General features: G+C 47.1%; 1 protein-coding gene across 16 annotated transcripts in view; it reads right to left on the bottom strand.

The window, feature by feature from the left end:
• Positions 1–17,749, bottom strand: part of PTPRT (protein tyrosine phosphatase receptor type T) — a 1,080,869-nt gene that overhangs the window by 713,655 nt on the left and 349,465 nt on the right. For all 16 annotated transcript variants that reach the window (XM_086702238.1, XM_086702233.1, XM_086702237.1 and 13 more), the window contains exons 3-4: positions 8,992–9,263; positions 2,219–2,300 (exon numbers count right to left, since the gene is read on the bottom strand). In XM_086702238.1, coding sequence (XP_086558364.1) covers positions 2,219–2,300; positions 8,992–9,263 — 354 coding nt within the window. The remainder of the gene's footprint in view (positions 1–2,218; positions 2,301–8,991; positions 9,264–17,749) is intronic.

Raw genomic sequence — 17,749 nt, forward strand, 5'->3', positions numbered from 1 at the left:
TTTTCCAATTCCAGACACTATTGCAGTGTCCTCACATTTTGACTTCTGGGAAGTTTAAGCTTAAGGTGCCTAAGCATCAAGGCTGAATTCCGTGTTGCACTCACATTACAAAGGAACACAGCCAGAGTCACGTCTTTCTGAGTTATATCCCATGGCCCATTTGCTGGGTAACTGGCTCTCAGCAATTCCATAACCACGCAATCCACATTCCTCAGCAGGAGGAATACGAGGCTGTCAGGAGAATCCTAAATTCAGGAGCATCCCCAAGGAGGGGGAGAACTCCAAAGGGGGGGGCATGAGACTTTAGGGTGGGGAGCATCAAACACCCTCCAGAGAACCCTCTCCCATAGAGATTTCTCAGAGAGAAGGGAGCATTTGGCTTTCATAGCAGACCATGGACAGCGCTTGGAATCAATGGGCAGAGCTAAGACTGGAACAAGGGACAGGTATCAGGTGGGGTGACAGCAGAGGGGAAAACTCCAGCTCGAGTGGAGAGATCTGGGATCCCTTATGAGAAAGCCAGACTGGATTCTCCTGGGAAGAGCCAAAGAAAGACAGAGTGCAAACATCAAGCACTGAGTAAGAAGCAGGGGTGTGGCAGGCTGCAGCAGAGGTGAGGGTCCCCGACGATGATGGGATGTGCACAGGGCTTGGGGAAACTAATGTGGTCTCGCAGAGAGACTACCTCAAAACTGGGAAAGCTGTGCAGAGCTGGGTGTGTGGCGTTAAGTAGACTGCAGGGAGGGCAGGCATCTCCTGACACAGCTGTCCAGTCTGACATCAAAGATCATTCTTTAATGGGCAGCTGATTCCCAGAAGGCCAGGGAGGGGAAGGCTTAATCCAGGTGAGGGGATTAACTGTGTATCTACTATATAAACACTGCGTGGCTGGGGGGACTTCTTCATGTGAGGTCTGGATCAGCAGGCATGACTGAAATCCCAAAGACCCAGGAAGTAACCCAAAGGATAGGAAGTTTAGACCAGAGCAATGAATAACCCAGTAGGATCTCAGCACTGAGAGGCTGGCTGATTTAGGGGAAGAGGGGCTCTCTTGCACAGACACAAAATACAATTATCCCAAAGACTGTCTTGCCAAAACCCTTTGGAACTTGTCCCAAATTCTTCCAAAGAAGGTGCTCTAAGCAATGAGTCCAATAATGGCAGTCTAGTGCCGGGGAAGGAAGTGATGTTCAAAGTGCTAACAATTCATTGCAGAAGTGGAAAGTGTCATTTCAATTAAAGCAACATGCATGGGGCTGAACTGAAAACAGCCCCAAAATGAAAGGATTGAAAGGCCCTGTAACAACCAGGGACAAAGACACTTGTGGAGAAAAGAGCAAACTGCACCACAACCAATGGTGCAAGGAGGGAGTAGAGAGGGCCCTCCAGGAGATACCTGGAACCAGACAGCCGCCAATAAATTAATGGGAATCTCCAACATGCAGAACGGCTGCTACCCCCGCTAGCCCTCCTCGGAGGTGCCCTAATCCCCGTGTGTATCCCTCTGATTACAGTCCCCCCCCCCCCAGCCAAATGTCACCAGATATGATGCCACCAACTGCCTCTGGGATTTTGCAAAACTGGGAACCACAGTTCTTTGCACAAACACATCCAGAAATCTCAGCCTAAATACAACAAAAGGAGCTTCAAGGGGAAAGTGGATGGGCACAGAAGGAGCAGTATGCCTTTGAGGACTCCTGATACTGTACTAGAAGTACTAACCACATGAGAAATCTCTCCCTACGTCTACACAGAGCTGATGAGTGTATCTAAAATTACTTTTAAAGAATTAATAGCTTTGGGGTACTTTTCCCTGTGAGTGAGCAGTGGCTAATTTGCCCAGTGTTTTGGTGTTTTTTTTTTTTAAGACAATTGCACAAGATTCCATCCAAAGCCTTCTAATTCTTCCACTTCAGTGGTCTGAATCCCACTAATAAACAATCAGGACTTTAGACTCCCTTAATGATGGGGAGAGATTCAAACGAAGATGTTTTGCCACTCTCTGCAAATTTCCTGTAGGTACTGCCTGTTGAACAGGCCAGCAAAATGACGAATTTATTCAGGACTGATTGCATTGAGTATGTAAGCATTTCTGAAGGATTAAAAAGGAGGGTGAGAAATGGTTGTGAGCTGAATGAATGGCGGTGGGGGGACTACAGCCTCCAAGCTCCCCAGTCCGGCATGGAGCAAGGCTGTGAGGAGGAGGGAACAGACTTACTGCATGGATGAGCAAGGACCCGGACCTCGTCCACAGCGATGTAGCCAGGATGACCCTTCAAAGAGACGGATTCAAATATCACCTGCAACACACATGGGGGAGAGTCAATTTTGCAGAAGTGGTTGTAGGCATTATAGGAAGCCGCCCAGCCCCCAAACCTTCTCTTTCAGCTTCCCATGAGAGCCTCTCAAAGAGGCACTACATTACTCTAGCACGCTACCCTGCCAATTGCCTCGGATTTCCAAAACAAGGTAAAAAGGCCACATTCTAATGGCCAGCCAAAGAAGAATCAGCCACACGGAACATTTTTAACGGATTTCATAAATAACGCTTGAATGCAGAAAAACCACCCAAACATGGCTTGAAACCCCAATCTGCACCTTTTTCATTGTTGTTTCAAGTGAAACACAGAGAAGAATTACTTCCTAATATCCCAAACTTTCTTATGAACTGTGACAGGAGCTTACCTTAGAAGCTACCATAAACCAAGGAGGGTTTACCCTGATTTGATTCAACATCCCCCAGGAATATATTCCATCTGAGTTTTTAAAAATTTTAATTCCAATACAGTTAACATACAGTTTCAGGTGTCCAATATAGCAATTCAGCACTTCCACACAATACCTGGTGTTCATCACAAGTGCACTCCCTAATCCTCAGCCCCTATTTCTCCCCTCCCCCCACCCACCTGCCCTCTGGTCACCATTAGTTTGCTCTCTGCACTTAAGAGTCTGTTTCTTGGTTGGTCTCTCTCCTCAATCTCAATTTCTTAATAATACCTCTTGAAGATAAGCCCCATACACAACTGTTGGTATCCGGGAATTCAAGGGCAACAAGTTCTTTGAATTCTCCATTCTGACTCTCACCCAAACTGTGTATTTCAGTGGAAATTTTACAACTCAGTTAACAGCTGTCCTTGTCACCCACTAACTTCACCTAGAAGATGTGACTATGTGGACACTGTGATTAATGCCCTTGACCTCCCTAATTCCAATGGTCTTTATCTCCCATCAGCTTCAGCCATAGGTATAAATGCTCGGGCTTCCATATTCTTTAAAAGCTACCCTCTGGCAGCAGGATCTGCTCTAGCACAGTCCAGCTGTGTTACTATCACATTTGGGATTCTCAGTAGTTTCATCAACACTCACTCTCAACACTTCCTTACTTCCCACTGCAAAACTCCCCCCTCCCACTATAATCTGGACTTTTTCCCCCAACACTTTCCCCAGGACTGCTCTCATGGCAAATACCAATAACCTCATAGTTGCCAAATTCAATAGATAGTGTCCCATCTTTATCTTAAGAAGGAAGACAGTGTAATGCTTGAGCTCTCGATCAGAAGGCCTGGGTTGCAGTTTTGGCTACACCACTTACTAAGCATGTGACCTTGGGCTATCCTAATTATTAACACATGTTCCATGAATGAATACAATGAATACAAGTCATGGGAGAATGGGTGTGTGATAGTGAAACATATATTAGTTCAGTGTTATCTCTCCCTTCTTCTGCAGAAATAAGAATTCTATAATGAAAGAGAGAATCTTTCATTCATCAGAATTCTTGAGAATTTTTTTTTGTAAAGCATGAGATTTGGGTTTTTTTGTAAAGGTGAGATTTGGGTTTCTCAAAAATAGAAGAAAAATATTCCATAATAAACAAGGGAAAGAATGTTCTCGTTTTCCATTAAATGAGTTAATAATTATAAATTGTTTGCAACATACATGGTAAGATATTGGTAAATGTTACTATTGTTGTTCTTACTCTTGAGACAGGGATGGAAAGAAAAGAGGGAATGTGAGGGAATGGTGGCAGGTTTGGGGAGAGGAGGAAGCTAATAGACTCCCTGATGTGACTGTCCCCTGTAGCCGCGACCCCAAGTTTCCACTGAAGTTCATTCTCTCAACAGACTCTTTGGTGTAAGTCATGACTGGCAAAAAATGGTGGAAGCTGGACCTTGGGACCATGTGGAGTTACATGGAAATAGAGGCACATGTGGCTTCAGGAACCAAGGGAGTTAGGGAAGGGTGGTCAGGAGAAAGCACAGAAGCATAGAGAAAAGGACCATGGCAGCCCAGCAACTCATTGATAAAGGCTCCAGACTCACAAGACATTAGAACTAGGTCCATAGTGTATTTATACCAAAGGGCAGACTCTGGATACAGCTGAGAATAAAGCGCTTCCCAAGCAAGAACTGGGGAAAGTCCTCTCTCTGTCACTGCCAGATCACTCAGAGGAAAATGCTCACAAACATGAAGGAGCCCAGAGCATGCGTCTTTAGCATGCCATTCCAGAATCACAATTTTTTTTTTAATAAAAATCATGCAAGATGTCATGAGATAGACACCTTTGGTGTCTGGGGATTAAAGAGTCAACAACACACGGGGCGCTTGGGTGGCGCAGTCGGTTGAGCGTCCGACTTCAGCCAGGTCACGATCTCGCAGTCCGTGAGTTCGAGCCCCGCATCAGGCTCTGGGCTGATGGCTCAGAGCCTGGAGCCTGTTTCCGATTCTGTGTCTCCCTCTCTCTCTGCCCCTCCCCCATTCATGCTCTGTCTCTCTCTGTCCCAAAAATAAATAAAAAAAAAAGTTGAAAAAAAAATTTTTAAAGAGTCAACAACACAGATACGAGACTGGATATAGCAGAAATAGTGCTGGAAGGGAAAGGAAAGATAAGAAGGTCCATGCTGAACCCTCCAAGGCCTACCTGGACTCAACTGCTGAGGCAGGTCCCCTGAACACTCTCGATGAGGCTGGCACTAAGGTGAGTAAAGAATTGTAGAGGCTACTTTAGTGCTGTCTGTTTATAGCAGGCAGGGAGAGTGGGGTGGGAGACAGGCAGAAGGAGGCTTACCAACACCTAGCAATACTCCATGTCAGTGTAAGGGAGCAGGGACCCCGAGGGGCAGAGATGCAGCCCAAGGCTCAGGCCGGGAAACCCACCTTCTCTGCAGGACATTCTTCAATCTTAAGGCCACTATGTGGACCTAAGGTCAACTACACATGCCCCAGCCCCTAAAAACCTTAAAGACCTCCTGGGGCTTATATGGAAAGGCATAAACATCTCTCTCATGCATGAGCTGTGGAAAAGCCAGCAAATCATCTCCCAGGAGAGGCTCAGAGATGAATCATCCTCAACCTCTCCAAAAAGCAGGTTGTGTGCATGTTAGGAGAGGGGAAGGAGATGTCAGGACATGGTTTAAGGGAGCTGGCATTTTATCCTCCCTTTTGGTGGTCCTTGAGCACAGAATCTGCATAGCAAGAGTTTCAAGGGGCTGCAAACATTTTATCCAAAGATGAGAGAGAAAAATGTTGGCTACCAGCTCCCCTCACAGGAAGAAGACCACATATATCTTCATGGAGAGGGATTCTTTAGGGCGAAATCAAGAGGGCCTCTCGCCCACACCAGCCCCAAGAGGCCTGGCTAAGATGAGGAGTAGGATCTGCTGCCCAGCAGAGAAGGGGAGGTGGGAGAGAGGAGATGGGGTAGAGTGCGAATGGTGGGCGAAAGCAGCCCCCTCTGTGAGACGCACCCCCTTGAACTGTGCGTGAAGTTGCTAATCCTAGAGAGTGACAGATCCCTGAGAAAGAGACTGGACTTCAAGTCCAGTTGAATCCAAGCCAGGCAGGTCCTAGATTTCACAAGTCTACATAGCAATTATAAGCAATGAATAAGACCACTTCACCTAGGCTGGTGATAGAAAACACAGTGAGCAGGTAATTGATAAAAAGTTCTCATTTTTTTTTAAATCTTGGGATAGAACAGTTTAGAATCATTAAAAACATAAAATAGAGTTAATACCTCCTGCAAAGGGGCAGAGATTTAAAGTGTAGCTTAGGCAGTTTTAATAAGCCCCAGCTCCTGAGAGGAGGCAGGTGTGGGGCTAGAAGGCAGGGGGGGAGTTCACCACGGGCCCTGCTGAAACCCTGGTGCCACAGAGCCCACTAATAGGAAAGATGAAATTTCTGTGTTTATTACAGAGCTAAAAGTCAATTTTGCAACTATGAAATATGACTTTAATAAATGAATACACAAGCCATCAGGATCTGAGTCCCAGCACTGCTAAAAACTAAAATTGTATTTAGTCCACAGAATCATACATGCAGGACGGGAGCTTAGGGTCCGATGAATTTTAAAATCTGCTTTGCAAGTATCTTTGAATCTCTTGATAGACCTCCCCTTCTCTCCCCTGGATGTATGTGTGGGTGCTGAATCTGGGAGTATGCAGGTGTATGTGCACCTGTGTGTGCCCCTGTGTGTGTGTGGCCATGGGACTATTAGTGGTTGTGTGTGTGTGTTTGTGTGTGCGCGCACACATGCACGCACATGCATGTCTGAGGTGGTGGGGGAGACGTGTCTGTTTTAAACCGTTGCTTTTGGTGCATTACTGGCCTTCTTACCACAAAGCTCACAGCAGAGGATATAATGTAACATAATGATGCTGTAGTAGCCGACAAGTTGGAAATGAGAAAATTCTCCCAGATGAAGCTGCCTATCACAGGGATGGTACAGAGCTTACAGAGCAGAACTCAACCACAGTGGCCATTTCTTCAAAGAAGAAATTGTTCCCCCTTCCTCTTTTTCTGTTCTCCCCTCTGTTCCTCCCCCTTCCCTCCAATAATTACTGAGGGCTACTGCAAGCCTGACATGTCATTTTATATAGATGCAATCTCATTCAATGCACAGAAGAACCCTCCATTGTACCGATTTCCCTCTCCAGTTTACAAATGAAAGCAAGTGATTCGGAATGATGACAGGATACATCCAACATTACACAGCTAGGGAGTGGAAGATTCTCATAATGGGCTTTTCCCCCCAAAAGCAAGAAACTGAGCTTGAAGCCAGAGGACCTACGCAGGATTATAGGAACCTCAGTTTACCAATAATATGCCCTACTCTAGAACACAAGTCTTGCTCCTTCCCAACACAGGGAGTTACTACACAGATAAATTAGAGGCAATATGCTTACCACAGGGCTGGGACAAAGAGGGTATCCAAGAAATGTCCTTTTCCCTCTCTGTACCCCATTGAAGAGCATCGCCAACAGTGGCACTGTCCTCACCTGGGTCACTTTTCCTGCTCATTACACTTGCATCTGTGGCCCTCCCCTATAATCCATTTAACATCAGGCCCTACGTAGAGGTTTTCCAGTTGGAGTCCTAAGGCCTCACTGGGGGTATCCGTGGACTTACAGACACGCTTACTTTATACTCAGTTATACAGGGGGTAGTCTTGGGCCCGGGCATCAAGATTCAGGCCTCGACTTTTCCAATGGTCTGCTGTGTGCCCTTGGACTTCAGTATCCATCTCTAAACCTCAGCTTTATCACCTACATCAAGGTTCAGCAAACCATGGCCTGGAGGTCCAATCTGGCCCACCACTTGTTTTTAGACATAAAGTTTTACTGGAACACAGCTACATCCTTCCACTCATTTCCATATTGTTTGCGGCTGCCTGCACAGTCTATCTGAAGGGACTACATACCATAGATGTTGAACTGAAGGATGCCTGAGGAGCTCCCAGCCACTAACCTTGCCAGCCTCGGGTCCATTTTCTGCTTCAGACTCTACAGAAATTTCTCCAAAATGCTGATTTGACTATGTCACTTTCTTACTTAAAACCTTTCAAGAGTAGGCATGGGGATAACTGCAAATAGACAGAAGGGATTTACAGGGGTGATGAAAATGTTCTAAAACTGGTTTATGGTGATGACTGCACAACTTAGATTTACTAAAAATCACTGGATTGCACACTTCAGTGGGTAAATTCTAGGATATGTAAATTGTACCTAAATGCATACAGTTGTTTTAAAAAAAGAAAAGCTTTCAAGAGTCCCAGGCCAAGCGGACCCAGAGCGGTGCTCCCCCAGGCACGCTCTGCAGACTGACGCCAGCCTACGCCCCATGCATTCTCGGCCCGCAGTGGGGTAAATAGGGCAAGTGGGAGAGGTGTTTAGAAACTATCGCAGCACTGTGGCACTGCTGTGACATTTTTACTAGTCATGAAAGCACTGGGCCACAGTGAGTTGAGAAGAAAAAAAAGGTCTCTTGCAACAGTTTGAGTGGCACTGCTCTAGAGATTACACTTAATCTCCTTGGCCTGGCATTCAAAGCCATCCACGACCATCTCTCTTCTGCAAGCTTAGCTCCTTGTGTATTTCCTTTGTGACCTACCCTGAAACAAGGGAGAGTTTCCAAACTCTGCAAAACTCTCTCACTCACTCCTCCAGCCCCTGGCATGCACCATCCCTGACAACTCAAATGCCTTTCCCTTCCTTTTTCAATAATTATTGATTCATCCTTCAAGACTTAGCCTAGCTGCCACCTCCGCCTGAAAGCCTTCCTAATTGCTTTTCCCCCAAATGCTCTATTCCTCAGGGGTGATCTTTTGACTAGTTATCTCATCTCTCAGAACCTCAATTTTTTCATCCATAAAATAGGGATAATAACAGAATGTCCCTCATCAGATCTCTTTAAGCAGTTACTTTATAAAAGGCTTCCCTGTCTCTGTTCCCTCAGCATCCTGGAGATCCCACTGTGTCCCACACTACAGTAACTGCTTATTTATGTATTAGTCTCCTCTTCCTGAGAATGATTTCCAGGGAGGCAGGGGCCATGCTGGATCGCCTCTGCACCTGCAGGGTCTTGCTAGAAGAGGCTCAGTAAATACAAGTTGCACAAATGAGTAAAGTAAGTCCTTTCTTGGCCGAACAACTCTAGTTGGGCAAGAGATATATACGATTACTTTTTAAAAACTCAAACCATGAAATGCCATACCTGGTAGAAATGTGGCCAGAAGGTGCTGATGGCAAGCTCTGCCTTCACCCAGCCCTCGGTGACGACCCCAGACACGTTCCAGACAGGGTTCCCCTGGGGGCCGCCGTTCACCTTCACATAGACATTCAAGGCTCCTGGGCTGGACCTATCACGGCTGGAGAAGTAGTAATGGAAATCGATACAGTGGGTGTCATTCTCCTTCAGGGTCGGCAGGAGAAGGTGGGCCTTCTGGCCAGAGGCCCTCCCAGAGCTGTTCACCATCATGAAGGATCCTGGAGACCCACAAAGGGAGTGGGAAGTAGAGACAAAGAGAGAAAAAGAAAATCCTTCTGATAATCAGTCATACCCACAAACCTAATGGCCAGAAATCAAGTCACTCTAGGAGCTTCTGATTGATCCTGAGGAAGCCACATCCTATCTTTCAACCTGAGTATCATCTTCCGTAACTGGGAATTTAGAAAATCTACTGAACAAGGCAGTTTAAAAATTAAGAGATGGCAACATGGGGGCACCTCGTGGCTCAGCCGGTCGAGTGTCCAACTCTTGGTTTCGCATCACAATCTCAGGGTTTGTGAGACTGAGCCTTGCATCAGGTTGTGCACAGACAGCATGGAGCCTGCTTGGGATTCTACCTCTCCCTTTCTCTGTGCTCCTCCCCTGCACATGCATGCATGCTCGACGCTCTCACTCTCTCTCTCAAAAAACATTTTTTTTTTAAAGTGAGAGATGGCAACACATATGTATATTTCTACAAAGTAGACAGTCTATATAAATTTACAGAAGAAACATCACATGCAGCAGGTCACAAAGGAAACATGAAACAAAATCCCAGGAACATAGCTACCTGTGCAAACTCTAAGTGCAAAATGTGAAATGCAACCTCATGCAAGCTCAGGCTGTCTCGATGGATGCAAAACGTCTCCAATGTAAGAAGTGTCCTCCCAACATATTCCGCTTGGACCCTTGCACGCAGTTCAAGGAATAATTGACAACTACCCCTTCACACTGCATTCAGCACGAGGAATGATTCTAAGTATCCCAGAAGGACATATAAAACATAGAATATATTCAGTTAAGCAAGGAAGACCCCAAAGAAAGTGAGAGACAACGAGAAGATGTCCGGCCTGGAATAGAGGGTAAGTAATAATTCCTAAGCACTTCAGGAGTACTAATGTGATGCCTTGTGTCTTTTTAATATGTTATTCAATTTAATTTTCAGAATGAGCCTGGGAAGTAGAGGATTTTCATTCTATTTAAAGACTGAATGACTTGCCCCAGGCCCTCAGACAGGGAAGGATGGAGGAGACCCAGATTCTCTCCAACTCCACATTTACACTCTTACTCTGTGCAGAAGACATGACTACTGTTTTCAAGCATTAGGCAGGATGACTGCCCACAGAAAGGAAGGGAGCGTCTTTGGAGTTGCTTTGACAGATTAAATGGTTGTTTCTATAGTTCTTCAACCCACCCTGGATTCGTCCCGGGCCTCCCAGAAGAGGCAGAGGCCATATCCCCACCCTTGACTTTGGGCCGCACCTGCTTTGGTCAACGGGATGTCAACACACTGAATCAGGCAGAGGCTTGAAGTGTGCATATGCCTAGCTACGCTAGCCCTCTTGCACGATCACCGTCTTTCAGAAGAAGACTGCCCCAGCTAGCTGCTGCCTCTTTCAGCTGAGGATTAAGAACTGACATGTGGGGTCAAGAACCGAGCTCAGCCAGCACTGAAGAACCAAGCCATCCCCACACCGCAGCTAGAAGCACAGCCACACAGTCAATACCCCAACCCAGATCTGCCAGTCCACAATCAATGCTCAGACCCATGAGTGTGAGAGTAAATGCTCACTGCTGTTTGCCGCTGAGTTTCCTCTTCTTTTGCTGGGCAGCATTACTGTGGCAATTGCTAATTGATAAAGGTGCTAGAGAGGCAGATCTATGAAAGAAACCACAGGAGGCAAATTTCCATTTAAAGGGCCTTCTAACAAAGGCCCTGGAGACATAGTTCCTGGCCACTACAGGTGGCTAAACAGAGCCTGGACAAGTGAAGAGATGTCTAAGGAAACTTCACCATCAACTGCTAGGGCTGAACTCTGTGACTTAAAGTCCCATGATGCTATGAAATAAACTACATCGTAAAACACAGGAGATCAACTCGGGATTCTGGGACGAAGACTCCTACCTAGAAAAACATTGTTGCTTTGAAATCTCATTTTAACCGCTAAAATCTTCAATTCAGAATGAAACCTTAAGACTGCTTATTCCCAATTGAGGTAAGCCACTGTAGGAAGCAGCCTTATTCATGCACCGTAAAACCCAGAAGATTGGAGCTGCCAGCTAATAAGTACTGGGCACTGTTGCTCATTGGGATTCTAGAGGGTACCAAACATTCAAAGCCCATACTCCTTGGATTCTGCATGAATTTAAAAATAGACACGGGACAGGGATGCCTGGGTGGCTCAGTCGGTTGGGCGTCTGGCTCTTGGTTTTGGCTCAGGTCATGATCTCACGTTTGTCAGTTCAAGCCCCACATTGGGCTCTGTGCTGATGGCACAGAGCATACTTCTCCCTCTCTCCCTCTCTCTGCCCTTCCCCCTCTTGCGCTTGCTCTCTCTCTCTCTCTCTCTCAAAAGAAAACAAAAAAGAAACTTAATTTCACACAGGACAGATAGAGTTCAAAATTCCTATTTTATTATTCACAAAACTGGATTAGAGAAAGTAACTTGGACTTGAGGCCAAATCAGGCTTCTGCATTATCTTCTCTGCGCGAGCACACAAAGCAGGTGGATGGTGGTGGACTCCCTCCTTCTGACTCCACCCAGATCCCTAGGCCTGGAGCTATCCTGTAGAGACGGCCACTTAGGGTCAATGGTAGGCCTATCCCGAAAATGAGCCAACGAGAAGTAAGGTGACTAAGACAGAGAAACAGGAACCTAGAGCTATCAGACTTTCACCATCCCACCAATCAGAAAACTCCCTGCCTCCTGGGACAGGAGCCACTGAAAGTAGCACAGAGGCCACGTCTCCCCAACCCCTCCATGTTTCCAAGAGAATCAAGTCTCCTTGTTTACGGCCTGGTGCTAACACAGGGTAAGTGGAGAGATGTCCCTTGGCAGATGTATTATCTCTAATTATCACAACCTCCCCATTGAGGCAGCAAAGAAAGAACCATGGCAAGGGGGAAACTGAGCACAGAAAGAAGACTGAGCTAGCATACATGCCTGTATTTGTTGACCTACATGCCTCAGGGTTCCAGAAGGTTTCCCAGGGATAGATGAGTGATGCCTCACAAGCCCCATGACGCAGACTGCACCTGCCACAGAGCTGTGGCACAGCTATGTGTAGGGACGGCAGCCTATGAAGCAAGCAGTGCCTGGCTCTCTCCACTAAGAATCCCATAGCGCCCCTGTGGGCATTTCAGCTCCTGTCCTGCCAATCCATACCGGGTTGCATATAATCCGCAGCACAAAGAGTCGGGGGCATTTCCCTTTCACCAGCTCAGGCTTCTACTTCTTCATCCCAGCTCCGGTGGTGAGCAAGCTCATGGAAGAGGCAGAGCTACGTAACATACATACACCTCCATGACCCTAGAGCTTCTCTCTATCCTGCTGTCCCCGTGACTGCAGATAGACGAGGCTCCACCTCCCACAAGGCAGAGGTGCTGAAAGTGTTTGGCCTTCTATCTACCCTCCATTTGGAGAGATTCCTGGTTCGTTAACACACCTGTCCTCTTTGTTCTGGGCACAGAGCTGGACTGCATCCCCCAGCCTCCTTTTTAGAGATTGGTGGGGCCACACAACTGGGTTGTAGCCAATGGGGCCCAAGTATGGAAGTGTGCCACTTGGCACATGGAGGCTTGGTTCGTAAAAGCCACCTCCCTCCCCCCAACCCTACTTCCACTGCCCCACCCTCCATTAGCTTGTCCCCCAAAGGATGGTCTGTCAACCCACAGCATCACCATCACCTGCAAGTTTGTAAGAAATGCAGAATCTTGGGGCACCTGGGTGGCTCAGTAGGTTAAGTGTCCAACTTCAGCTCAGGTCATGATCTCATGGTTCACGTGTTGGGTTCTGTGCTGACAGCTCAGAGCCTGGAATCTGCTTCAGATTCTGTGTCTCCCTCTCGCTCCCTCTCTCTTTGCCCCTCCCCTGCTCGCACTCTGAAATGGAACACAGTAAAAGGAGCCTGGTTCCCTGAATGACCATGACCATCAGGAAGGCTACCCAACTATTAGAAACACTCATTTTGGCTTTAAGAAAACAAGGAATAAACTGTTATTGGGTTATTAAGGCATCGAAATTTTGAAGTTTATTTCCACAGCTAGCATTATTGTTTTGGCACCCCCATAGAACCCTTACTTCCCACAAGTCCCTTTGTTTAAGGGGATAGGATGACACACAAAGTAGGGACATCACAGAAAGCGGTATCCTAGTGTCAACAGAGGCACAAAGAAAAAAGAAAAGAAAAAGAATCGACTCTGAGAACGAATTCTTAAAAAAGCAAGAAATATCCTGGATCTTCATTAAGGTAAGCTGGATGTGTGTCTGGTCAAGGTCACGGTACCACTACCACCCTGGCCCCTCATGTCTATTTTGAGGACTTGATATGCATGCCCCAGCCTTTAGACTAGACAGAAAGGTGTGTGTTTTGGTGCAAGGCTCACAGAAACAGACAAGCATATTGAAAAATATATATTAGAAAAAAAAAGTGATGGCTGCCCACCCCACCACACCCCGCCCAGCCTATTGGCAAAGGAGGGAAGGGACATAGACCAGTAAGGCATAGCAGGATGGAGTCCTGCTCATGAAGGTCTTGGCGAAACTGGAGGAATGAGCAATGCTGCTCTGGGGTCCAAGTGACAGAAGGGGATGGTGAAAAGTCAGCATCAGCAGGTGGCAGACCCAGCAGGAGGGAAGGAGTCTGCACCACTTTGGGGGGGAGGAACCCACAGCCGCAACAGTGGTGTCCCTGAGGAGCCCAGAAAGAAGCTTGGCAACAGAAGAACCCAGTGCAACTGGTCTTAAACTCATGACCAGGGGCAGCCTTATGAGGACAGAGGCCCAATGGTCAAGTAGGTGGAGCACCAGGGGACAATAGACTCAGATCCTGGTTTAGTGTCCTGTGGCTGCTGTAACTAATTACCATAAACTCCATAGCTTAATTGAACACAAATTTATTCTTTTATGGTTCTGAAGGCCAGAAGTCTAAAATCAAGATGTAGGTAGGCTTCTTTTATTCTAGGAACTTCAGATGATAATCTGTTTCCTTGTCTTGTCCCACGCTTAGACTACACTCCCTGGCTCCTGGCCCCTTCATCTCCAAAGGACATCACTCCAACCTCAAGCTCCACTGTCACCTCTCCTGTTTCTGATTTTGATGCTCCTGCCTCCCTCTTATAAGAACTCTCACACACTGGGTATACCCAGACAACGCAGAATAATCTCTCCATTTAAGTATCTTAAACACATCTGCAAATCTCTTTTGCCCAGTAAGGTAACACAGGCACAGGTTCCAGGGATTAGGACATGGTCATCTTTGGAGGACCATTTTTTTGTCATCATTTTACATTAACATGAACACATATGTATTCCCAAGCCAGTGAACCAGAGACACAGGACGACAGACCCATTTGGAGCCAGCCGGTGTACATTGTCTAATGGGCAGGTATCCTGGGGGGAATCTGAGCTCTCTCATGTGAGTATAGAAGATTCTTTGCACTAGTGGACCGTGTCATCAATTAGTAAGGAAGTATGATGTAAAAAGTAAAACACAAGGTCATATCATTTGGCTCCCAATTTGGACAAAAAAGAAAAAGGTTTGGGGCTATAACCAAGGAAGGTCTATCCTTAGCAGTGGAGACTCATCAGGGCTGCTGGCCAGTATGAACATCATGGTCATACACTGCTCCTAAGATACGAGCCCTGCATGGTTACCTCCTCCAGGTTAATCAGACTGATGAGCTGGAGAAACTTTCCCTGTGGTTTGGCCACCCAATATCCGAACTCCCTTCCTACATTTGGGTAACTACCCCATTTTGAAACACAGCCTACCTTCCTCTACAGGAACAGAAAAGACCAGATGCCCTCTTTCCCAGAAAACCTAGCCTCACGTATCTAGAAGGACAGCTCTGGAGCAGGCAGAGACGTGGTAACAATGCACAGAGAAGGGTGATGAACTCAGCGAGGGGAGCTGGGGTGTCTTCTAGCAGTGGGCTATGCAGAGCCCGAGTATGAAGAATGTGAAACTTCGTCAGCCCGTGAGTGCACGATGAACCCTGGTAGTGGAATCTGGCCAGCTTTACGCCCTGCATGTACCTGAACAAACCCCAGCTCCTTGCAATCCTCCCCCGTGTATTTCTCCAAGTCCTCAAGACAGGTGCTCACTGCCGACTAAATTAATGATGCCAATCCCCTTGTCCTCCCCCCCTCCCCCTGCACTTCTGGCACAGCTCTCTTGAATGGTCCTCGGCTCAAGGATTGGGCAGGTCCTTGCAGTGTCTCGGCTGAGGCACTCTCTCGGGGGACCCACGAAAGAGATGCTTAAGCTCCAAAGTCATGGAGCTTAAGCATCTCTTAAGCTCCATCCCCCCATCCTCCAACAAACAGGGTGAGGCTCACCCAGCAGCAGTACCCCCTTAATTCCACTTTGGCATCATCCTTTGGGATGGATTTTCTCCTCCACAGCAGCCCTGCGGTCAATCCCTGCCAACAGGCTTCCTCCAGTCCGCAGGACGCACCTGAGTATTCTCACATCCTCATGGCACAAGGCTCAGTTTTTTCTCTCCCGGCACCCCTTCCCCAGGAATATCCTCAGCCACATTATGTGTGAAGAGATCCCAGAAGGCAGAGAGCTTACATCCCCACATAAGGTCTATATGAGCCTCTTCTCTTTTCCTGTCAGTTTCCCTTTCGTGGATGTGTGCCTGGTGGTAACTGGGGAAGGCATTTCAAAGAGAGTGAACAGCATGTGCAAAGGCACAGGGACTGGAAGCCAGAATATTCAGCAATGCAAGCATAGTGTCTTTGGGAAGAGCCCTAAAACACCTCATAGCCCACCTTACAGAGCTCTAACCACATCCTCCACAAAGGAAGGAAGCCATATCTGAGTTGAGCCCAGGCCTGCCGTTTTAGAGACTGTTAAGGACTGAAAACCCTCCTCTACCAGCAGCTCAGTGGGGGCCCCCTTTGATCAACAGGTTGGCTTAATTAATATCATCCCAGGGCTGTCAGTTTCCCGGAGATCAAAAATGAGCCAGTCATTACGCCAAGATCAGTCAGAAACAAGAAAGGGAAGACTGTAAATATATTCTTTTCCCTTCCCCCCCCCCCAAAAAAATCTACTGACGTGATAAGGAACATAAAACAGCATTAGTTTCCTCATAGTTATTATACATAGCACCAAAAATTGTGGAATTAAACCAGGAAGTACTCTCTGGCTGGCCATAAATTTTGCATTTTTCCCCTTCGTGCATAATAATGCCTTGATACGCGCCCCGTTATTGATGTGTCTGCAACACAGATCCCCTTTTTGGAGGCAAAAGGCTTCTCCATAGCAGATGGCGGCTATTGTGTTTACACATGAGCACCTCAGGATTGCATTTCCTCACGTCGGCAGTAAAAAGAAAGCCCTAATTGAGTTTTTAATGGCTTTGCACATTGTTCATTAAGATTACATGAGTGTGCTCAGGCGACTGGCAGCTGAGGGCCTGGGGCTCCGAGAGCTCAGAGCTGTCCCTGCAGACAGGTGGCCCCGCCAGCTTCCAGCGCTAGCATCTACGTGAAGGGAGAGGATGGCAGCAGGGACGCAAATGCTGCCCGGAGCCAAGGCAGCTGTGGTGACATGAAGCACGTGCTGGGTTTCAGTCCCACTTCTGCTCTTTCTTAGTCGTGTGACTTTGAGCAAGTCATGAAAACTCACTGGGCCTCAATGTTCTCATCGAGAAAATGGGAAAATGAAAGCTCCGTGTCAAACTTTTTTGTCTGTTTTCAGTACACAGTTTTTCAAAACTGGGGGCGCCTGGGTGGCTCGGTCGGTTAAGCCAACTGAGCTCCAGGTCGGCTCCTAAATCCAACTTAGGCTCAGGTCATGATCTCAGGGTTCATGAGTTCGAGCCCTGTGTCGGGCTCTGTGCTGACAGCTCAGAGCCTGGAGCCTGCTTTGGATTCTGTGTCTCCCTCTCTCTCTCTCTCTGTGTCCTCCCCCCACTCACACTGTCTCTCTGGGTCTCTTAAAAAGTGAATAAATGTTATAAAAAAAAAAAAAAAAGAAAAGAAAAGAAAAGAAAAACTGGACCTGACTCAATAATGCTAATTTCATAATAGACAGCCAGTAGCAGATGTCCGTGTGCCCAGTGCAATTTACGTTTAACATTACTAAATGTTCATTGAGAACTTAGTATGTCCCAGGCACTTCTCTTAGCGTCTTTGAGCATCCCAATGAAGTGGTACCATGCTATCCCTGTTTTAAAGCAAGGAACACTGAGGAAGAGAGAGAAAATCGTTTGCCTACACAGCCCACATCCACTCCGTGGTGAGGAAAACAGCAGCCATATTCTGGTCTCCAGAACCTGTGAAAATGTTGAAAGGGCATGCCTACGCCGGCCGACTCCATCTTGTTCTGTGTCCTTCACCTAGACCACGCCTCCTCCCCTTGAGTAACCTCCCGCTCACCCTTTCAAACTTCCTGATCAAAACACGCCCAGCGACCTGCGTAACAGGACTCCGACCCTTCCCCAGCCAATCGGCTGAGGCCACAGCCATTA

This window comes from Puma concolor, chromosome A3 (assembly GCF_028749965.1).
Source record: "Puma concolor isolate L17-30 chromosome A3, mPumCon1.1.hap2, whole genome shotgun sequence".
Lineage (NCBI taxonomy): Eukaryota > Metazoa > Chordata > Mammalia > Carnivora > Felidae > Puma > Puma concolor.